This window comes from Halyomorpha halys, unplaced genomic scaffold (assembly GCF_000696795.3).
Source record: "Halyomorpha halys isolate HHAL.00 unplaced genomic scaffold, Hhal_1.1 Scaffold1493.1, whole genome shotgun sequence".
Lineage (NCBI taxonomy): Eukaryota > Metazoa > Arthropoda > Insecta > Hemiptera > Pentatomidae > Halyomorpha > Halyomorpha halys.
Genome location: NW_027105859.1, coordinates 1 through 9,611, shown reverse-complemented (window position 1 = coordinate 9,611; position 9,611 = coordinate 1). Strand labels below are relative to the sequence as shown.

The window sequence follows — 9,611 nt, the reverse complement described above, 5'->3', positions numbered from 1 at the left end:
ATTATGACATATAATAACATTTACATAAGCTAAAGTAACATGTTCTGTTCCCTTAACACTGAGCCAGTTGTTTAATAAAAACAAATAATTTTAAGGAACCACTGTTTCAAATTCAATGTATAATAACTTGTTATATTTTTACTTTCTTCCTCTTGTTCACCTTGTCTTTTAGCCAGTTTTGTAACATGATATTAACATAAACAGGGGGTCACTATAATAAAACTTTGAAAAACCCTAGCATAAAAATGAGGAAGACAAATTTTGAATAAAAACAAAAAATATAAATTTTCTATCTTGATTGATAATTATCAAAATTTGTTTATTTTGATTATCGATTAAATATTTTGTATATAATTAAATATGATAATAAGTTTGAGTAAAAAATAAGTACCTGGAAAGTTCTAGCCTCCTCTGGAGATTAGTTATAGCTGAAGCTGATCTCTTAACTGATGGGGAGCCCTTTTTCTCCTCAGTAAAAGAATTTCTGCGAACAACCAAATTGCTTTCCTTCACCGCAGTTTTCTGTGGTGTACTTCCTTCTTTATAAATCTCAACTGGTTTGGAACTGGTATATGTTGTGATTTTGAAATTTTCTAAAGGAAGTGATAGTGGCCTATCTTGTTTAGGGTCGGGCTTTACCTCTTTTGCAGGCTTTTGCTGCCTCTCCGATATGACCGTTGCCAGCTCGTTGATGATCGCCGTCCGTTCCTGAGACCTTTCTACTTTCCCATTTACCCTAATGATAGCATCGCTTCTATCCACCCTGCCTTTGCTAATGACTTTATTTGAGTTCTGGGATTCTTCATTCTTAATATTAATGCATACTTTTTCAGATTTGTAATTTGGCTTTGAATGTATTCCATTTTGCATGGGTTCTTCAATATTATTCTTTTTGTTTATAATTACAATTTTAGGCTTTGTATCGACAATCTTAGTTTCTAAGCTCTCTTCTCTAATTTTTGGTGTTATTTGAATAATGCTTTCATTTGAATCGCTACTAATCTTAGTATTTACATTCTCTGCTATATTTGTCTTACTATGTGTATTAATTTTCTCAATTATATTATTCTGATTTTGTTTGCTACTCTCTACATACATTTCTCCATTAATTTCTCCATTGTAAACAATATTACTCATTTTATCAGCTGGTTTGTTGTTGCTTGTTTCACTACTTGTATTTACATTTTCTGAATTTTTATGTACAAGATCTGCTTCTGCATGAATATCTTCAATCAGTTCATTTTCATTTATAGTTTCCAATTCCCTAAGGTTTAATTCAACATGCAAACCATCTGTTTCTGTTTCTGATTCCTCATTTATAAGCTCTTTAGCAGTACCAAGAGGCTCAAAGAGAATCTGTTTCAAAGGAGGGGATAAATTTAAATCACTAAGCGAGGGGACAGTAACATCATCCCTAAAACAAAATAACAATATCATTATATACACGCTATTCTGACCTAATAAATACATAAAGAAACAATTAACACCATAAAATAGAAACAGACAAAACATCAACAACAGATTGACTACTTACAGGGGGAAAAAGAAAACGGTACATTTAGGGAAACATCAACAAACCTTGACATCATTTCAAAACCGATTCAGTCCTTCCCTAAATCTAAATATGGTAACATCATAATGTAGAACACACTGCAGTTGAGAATTGTAAGTAATATTTGTATTAAACTATATTTTGATTGAAATATTTATTAGTCAGAGATTGCACGATGTACTTGTAGTTTTGTGACAGTTAGGTGCATGACTATGCAAACAATAAAGTGCGAAACGTCACTAAAAAGATGTATTATTATAAAGTTGTATCATTGACTGATCCTCAAAGACCCTCCTCATCTAAAAATGATAAGGTAATTTTCAAAAAGTATATTTTAGTGAGAACTAATTTTAAGGCACGGAAAAGCCCAGTTTGCAATAAGCTAGCAATTTAATTAGCAGCTATAATACTTGTTACTGTCAAAATGAGTTAATTTGCACTATTTTTAATAAACTGCATGTTTTACTGCATGGGAGTTAAACAATCCTGAACTTTTTATATTAGCTTCCTTAAAGTATAAATAAAGAAAAAGCCAATCGATAAATAAGCAAAGTAAATTAGAAATTAAAAGCAGCAGGTTGGTATTTACTTTAATTATTTATTTTATTAAAACATCTATACTTATTAATATAACTAATTTTATTAAAAGCACTAACATAAGATAATTATCGTTTCTTTTCAAATAGATATTTACTCATAGGAGTTAAAAAAAAGAAAAGAATCTGTGGATTCTCCAAAAAAAACTTCACCAACCACTCATTTGTAACTTGTATTTTGAACTTAACAGATGTACAAATAATTTTTTGCATAGTAGCAAGAATGTTGGTAACTAAATTAAAATTTGAACTAGCCATCATGTACCACAAATATAATTATGCCAATAATCGAAATCTACAATTTTTTTTAATTCAATATTTTTTTTTCACAAAACCTCAAAATTCCTTAATTGTTTGAATGACAAATAAAATCTTTTTATCTATCTGAACAAAATAAGTGCCAAAATACTGTCTCTTTTTGTATGTACTGTTACAAATAACAGACAGGAGATTAGCTAAATTTAATTTTAATAAAAATTTATTGAAAATCTATATCCAATTTTAGAAAACAAATCAATAACTTGCAATAAACAATTAAATCGTAAAAATTCGAAAGAATAATATTGACAATTACCTGAAAGTAGGAGGAGCAGGAAGTCTATATTCCCAATTCCAGTCTGGTGAAGGCCCCCTTGAAAGTTCCACTCCAGATTCCAGGGAAACGTGTTCTCTTGTAGCCTGGTCGAACATCCTCTCGATTTCAGCATCGAGTCTTGCATTGTCACTATCAGTATCTGTTAATAACAAAAATGAATTAATGAATGTGTTTTAATTTACAATCAATTTTTATATTAGATGTAATGGGATTGATTAATTGATAGGTGAAATTTCAAAACTTTATCCTTAAAAATACTTTTCAACATTGGGATGAACAATCATAAAACTATTCATTAGTTGACAATTGCAATTTAAAATATTTATATAATCAAATTAACCTTAGATTTAAAAACTAAATTTTTCAAAATCTAACTTCACTATTTTAATTTTTTTTTTTTTACTGCCATATTTTGAACCTAAATCATCACCAAACTAAATACAGTAATAATTCCACCAAAAAAAAGTTACTTCATGATTTTAACTTATTATCCAAAATTTGATTAGAAAATGTTTATTACAATAATAATGATATAAAATGAATTTCAGTAAATTATATTTTTACAATAGCAAACATACTGCCCACCAATGCTCTATTTTCAATTTGTTCAAAAGCTTAACTACCTGAAGAAGGCTCTTTTGTCCCAACAGAAAGCACATTCACAAACTTCTAGATTACTTTATTATTGATAATTTCCTAATACCATCAGTGAATAACACTTAAATTGAGAAATGTTAAAAAAATCTTGGTAGCTTGGAGATGTATGTGAACCATGCATGTGCTTTAATTTGCATGCAAATACTATCACGTTTAAAGGCAGAAAGTTTTGCTCACTTCCATAACGAACTTAGATAGAGGAATTATAATAACAGTCCAATTTTTTTTCTTATATTTTGGTGTAGATTCTTATAATTATCTCTACCTTATTAAATCATTTCTTTATTGTCAAGCTTGGTTACCAATGAGAAATATTCATTAATTCTTTAATTGATCCACTATTGTCTCTAAAGTTAATGTTTGACCTTAAACTGTTATAGCATAAATGACTATTCATGGACTTACTTAAATAATTATTGCCAACAATAAAAAAAAAAAAAAAAAGAATATACTGATATAGTTAGGAAATGTAATATTTTTTTTTATTAAGTAGCATTAATTTTCAAAAAAAACTTCAAATTAATTTTAAAAAAAATCATTATAGAAGTTCAAGTAGTTGAGGAATGTCACAAGGACTAACTTTATTTTTTCTTTTCTTTTTGTAATGGTATTAATTAAATTTGCATTAAAAATTTATTTATAACAAAGGTATAGTCTATTGCATTTTTCTGAGTACAATCGACTTGCTAATTGCCTAGTATAAGTATAAGTGGGTTTAAAATAAATAAATGAAAAAATGTTGCCACATATAATATGATAATTGAGGTAAATGAAATAATTGTTTTGTGATTATAAAATGGTGACAAGCAATAAAAACTATTAACATTTTAAGGTGCAAGTATAGTGAAAAGAGCATTTCCAGTTATAGCTAACAGATTGAATAAAGAAAAAGAAAATCAGTTCACTGACTGAGCAAAATAAATTAAGATAACATAATTTATTTTGATGAATTTATAAATTGTTGATGCACTCGATGTTATCCGATAAACTGGCATTTTATGTGATATACCCAGTTAGCAAACAACTGAACAATAAGAAAAAATGAAGACAAGTAATAAAAATAATGATTTGATACAATTATTTTAACAATTATACAACTTATAGAGTTGATACAAGGGAATACATTTTGCAAATACATTATATTGATTGTGTTATTGCCTGAAAAAGCTGCACATGACATTTTACAATTAAATATACCCATATTATGTCAATCAGGGCAAGCAATTAATATAATTAAAAGTATATTTAACAGTTATTATCAATTTTATATAATTATCCACTCACCAAATTTACCACCACCCATGCTGCATGCAATAAATAAAAAAAGTATATAACTCTTTAAAGCTCTACCATCTATTATTCATGACAAAAACATCCAAGTGGTATGAACATACTTTCATTCTGGGATGGTAAAGGTGCTATCTTCTCACTAATGATGACCTCCAGTTTGTCGAAGATGTTCTGGTTTGGCCTCGTGTTCTCGAAGGCCGTGCTCCTCGGCCGAGGGACAGGTGCCTTTGGTTTACTTAGCCTCTGGCGGGTCACAGGTACTAAGGGGAAACATGCCACATGCACTACTAATCTACTAAATAGAATTCTACAACTGTCGGCCCCGTTTAGTTCATTCAAATATATAAATCTGATTCTGATTCTACATCAAGATAATTATGGCCAAAAACTAATAATTAGTTATAAAAAAAAAGAAAAAGAAAATAAAAGCAAATGAAATAATACAGGGCAGACCTTACTGTACAACTAGTAAAACTAATTACAATTTTATAAATATTCACCAAACCTTAAAAATATTGAAGAAAGAATTATTACTAAAGAATAAGGAACTAGTTAAACAAAATATATTTACTTTCATTCTAAATTAGCAACTTTATACATGACTAGTACACTAATTATAAACAACACTATATACAATATTACTTTTTGAACAAGTATAGGTACAAAAGTTTTTGAAATTTCTGTAATTTGAGTTAAGAGTTTTTTTTTATTGATGTGGTTAAGTAATAAGAAGAAATTACAAAAATTTATATTAAATTTGATTATAAAGAATTATGTAAAAAAAAATTGTCAATTGTTAATTAGGTAACTTTTTGCTTTTGTGCTAAAATATAATGGTATGTCTGCCTAAAATTTTAAAGTTATTTAGAAATGAAATGGCTATTACAAGAATTCATCAGGCCGACTGTTCAACAATTCTGAGAGTTTGCTACGAACCAGTTCAAATTCTGATATTTCATACGCTACTTCAGATATGCCTGCCTTAATCCCGTTCATTGCCATGTAAGTATGATCACTGTTGTCACTCATAGGGCTTTCATTTCTTTTCATACGAGATTCATTATCATTTTCTGAAGGATCAGGTACCCGGATATAAACAACATCTGGGTCGGGACAATCACAAAAACTAAAATTATCAACATGAGTCCAATTTGGTTCTTGAGTTTTCTTTTTTTTCCCAAATAATAAAGCTTTTCCCTTTCGAGTCCACAAACCCAGTTTGAGTGGAGAAGAGAATCTAGTTTTTTCACGTTTGCTAGGTTTCGAGTATTCATTTTCAGAAATAGTATCTAGTTCTATTTTAGGTTCACAAAAGGTAACAGTTTTGTTCTTTTGCTTAAACTTCATTTCTTTAGAAGCTAATTTATTTTCCTCAATTTTTTCCTGAATCGACTCCATACTTTCATAAATTGCAGAGTTATTAGAAAATAAGGACTCTCTGCGGCCATCTATTTTAGAATCTGCAACTTGCTGAACTATTCGGTCTTCAGGGATCATTACATCAGCCCTGTCTGCAGCTGCACGAGGAGGGGAACTGAATTTTGAAGTGGCAGTCGTATTTACATTCTGGTTGAATTCAGTTACATCATCACAAATATTATTATCCTCATGAGGTGTTTCAGTTTCATCATCACAAATATTATTATCATCATGAGGTGTTTCAGTATTATTAACAGAATTTTCATGCTCTAAAATGGGACTATCAGAACATTTTGTTAAATATTTATCAGTTTCATGTACGTTTGGGTCAAGTGGAGAAGAATTGAAAGTTTGAAACTGTGACAAAGAATCACTGGTATCGCTATTTGAATCAGAATCACGGTCATAATGTTTGTCAGTTTTAACAATTTTCATTTCTTCTTGGTCATTCTCATTATCTGGCCTAAGACCATTAATTGACTGATAGTGGCTGTCATTTGCAGGAATATCATCATAAATATCACTGGATTCTGCATTTAAATCAATTTGTTCTCTGCCGAGGTGCATATTCACGATGGGTTCCCCAACTGCTAATGAACAGTCAATATCAACTGATTCAACAAAATCTTCACCAGAAAAATCAATAGTAGCCTGATAAGACTCTTCTGGTTCCTTTTCATTACGAATCCCATTTAAAAGAGCATGCTCATTTTCAGAATTGCCTAAAGCGACCCCATTATCATAAGAATTAGATGAACCTGAGAGTGAATCATTTTCACCATCATAGTATACGCTTTCATCATTTGTTAAATATATATTTTCCTTGTCGAGTGAATTTCTAATTATTTCAATATGTTCATTCTGTAATTCATCATTGTCTATAGAAGTAATATCATTTTCTAGATGAATTGGATCTGCCAAATCATTATAAAAACTAGGTTCATTTCTGTCATCAAGAAATATTGCCTCTTGTTCTTCGCAATCAGGAGAACTGCATAAATGATTGTCCATTCCTTCAGATGTCACATTGTCATTAGAAATTAAGGTCTCATTAAAACCATTTAAAGGTTCTTTGGGAATAGTGATTTTAGTATTTTCATAAGATTCCGATTTGTCATTACAAACAGATACCTCTGTTTCAAAACGCTTTAAAATCATTTTGACATTGTTTGACCTTCCACTAATTCTTGCTTCAAGCTCTTCCATAAGATTTGATGGAATCAGAGAAACAGAATCTGAAACACAGCTGGATTTTCTATTCGCCAAAGATTCAGGTATTGAACTGAATGAACATTCTGAAAATGTTCTCATTGTTCTGCCAAAATTATTTTGTCTCAGGAGACGATTGTTTTGTGAAATAAATCCATTTTCAATGGACTTTATTTGCTGTCTTATTTTATTAATAACAGGTTGGTTTTCTGAAGAAATTACAAACTTTTCAGAAAGACTTTTAACATGACCTAAAGGTATTGAAGGGTTTTCTAAATGGGACTGCCTACTGTTACTTGAGTTCAGAGGGGTTTCAAAATTCTTCAATAATTTAGCTACTGGTTGGGAGGGGCATAACTTTTCTACATTTTTGCTCGGTGAACTACTGTAACAATTGATAGGTGGAAAGGGTTTGGAGCAAATGGTTTCTTTATTTATATCTGAAATTAGTAAGGAAAATCAATTATATATATATTTTTGTTTTAGATAGAAATGAGATAAACCTATGTGCTTTTTTGACTAAGATAAGTAGAAAATCAACATGATAGATTTCTCATTCAAACAAGTAAATTTATATTTTAGATGTTCATAAGTAAATAATAAATAAATATTTTTTATTTTATTTTTTTGTTTTATTATATCTTCTTAGTATTGATAGAGAAAATATAAACAGCAAGAAACATATTAATGAACGTGATAAACAAACAAAATTGAAATTTTGTATGACAAAATTATTATGATGAAGTTCTAGTTTATTAAAAAAATAAAGTTAAACATGTCTACTTTTATTTTCATATTTTAATTGTTTAATTTTATTTATTATATGTATGAGTATCTGTTCTTTTTAATTTCAATGTATCTTTCTTCGTAAGTTTGAGTAATAAAGAAATGAGATTTTGTCAGAAATGCTAGATGCCATTTTTAATTTTTTAGTCAAGTTACAAGATTTAAATTTGTATTTTTTTTTGTGGATGAATAAAAAATAAAATAATTTTTCAATTAAATTATTTTGATCAACAAAGTTTATCTAACAATAAGAGCTTTAATAACCTAAATATTTTTTCTTTAAACAAATTATTAACATATATTTTCCAACTTAATTAATTAGTTTTATTGTTAAATGTTTCCTATTAAACCACAGCAGACTCAGTAACACTAGATAAAGGATAAATCTACAGTAAAACGAATACTTTCAAAAGAAAAACCTAACTTATTCACTTTCCATTTGGCCAGTTCAGTAGTAAGGTAAGGTAAGGCAAGTGGTTTTAGAGAGAACCATAGGTTTTTTTTATAGTCAACTAAAATATCATATAATACGGTAACTTTTTTTTTGTTTAAATTGTTTCTAAAAGTTATTTCTTACAAGAATTAAGAAACTTTTTGAGAGGTAGATACCTTTACTTACAATTATTTATGTGTTAATGACACCTTTTCCCATAATTTTATTTATTCAGTCCATAAGTAATTATTTGTTTTCATAATTAGATAGATAAATAGTTAGTAGAGTCGAGTATTTACATATGTTATAAGACATTAGTCCATATTTATTATTTGAAAGGACTTAGTGTTAATATGTTTACTATAAGAAATACTGATGTAATTATATACAGTATGAGCATTTGTAATATTTTGAAACTAATTTCTTTCATAAAATAAAAAGAGATGTATTGATTTCGCTTACCAACAGTATTTACAGGACTGGGAGCTCGGACTGGAGCAGGCTTCTTGTTCACTGCCATTTCTGTCCTCTCTTCAGCAGAATCCATAAGTCTTGAACAAGGAGGAAGCGTTGCGCTTTTATCTTCTTTTTCTTCAACTATTGCAACTGGAGGTGCAGGAGCAGGTTTCTTTTTACGACCTGAAAAAACAATAGAATGATAAAGAAATAATTAAAATTGTATAATTTAATTTTCCTTGATATTAATTATAATTTCAATAAATGGAATATGGTCCGGGTGCAGTAAAATAAAAACTCAAATAGTAATAACTACTTTAATTGAGCCAAAGTTTCGCCCTACAATGCAGAGCTTTGTCAGGCCTGTTCGACAACAGTCAAAGTCAGAATGAAAGAAAGTTTTTATTTTACCGCACCCGGACCATATTCCACTTATTATTACACGGATTGACCGTTTTTTTTTTTGAATTATTATCACGGTCAATCAGTGATCTTCCAGTAATTATAATTTCCTTTTTCCTAATAGCCATGTAATAATCTATTTAAAGACCTTATAATATTGGTTTAAGAATCTATTTAAAGACCGTATAATATTGGTTTAAGAATATATTTAAAGAC

General features: G+C 29.1%; 1 protein-coding gene across 1 annotated transcript in view; it reads right to left on the bottom strand.

Annotated features, from left to right (window-relative positions):
* LOC136797314 (protein cordon-bleu) overlaps positions 1-9,176 on the bottom strand; it is a gene marked incomplete at its 5' end in the record, with an annotated part of 16,812 nt that extends 7,636 nt beyond the window's left edge. The window contains 4 exon segments of the mRNA XM_067053556.1: positions 392-1,414; positions 2,723-2,882; positions 4,795-4,950; positions 9,000-9,176. Of these exon segments, the coding sequence (XP_066909657.1) occupies positions 392-1,414; positions 2,723-2,882; positions 4,795-4,950; positions 9,000-9,176 (1,516 nt within the window).
* Between the last annotated feature and the right edge of the window lie 435 nt (positions 9,177-9,611).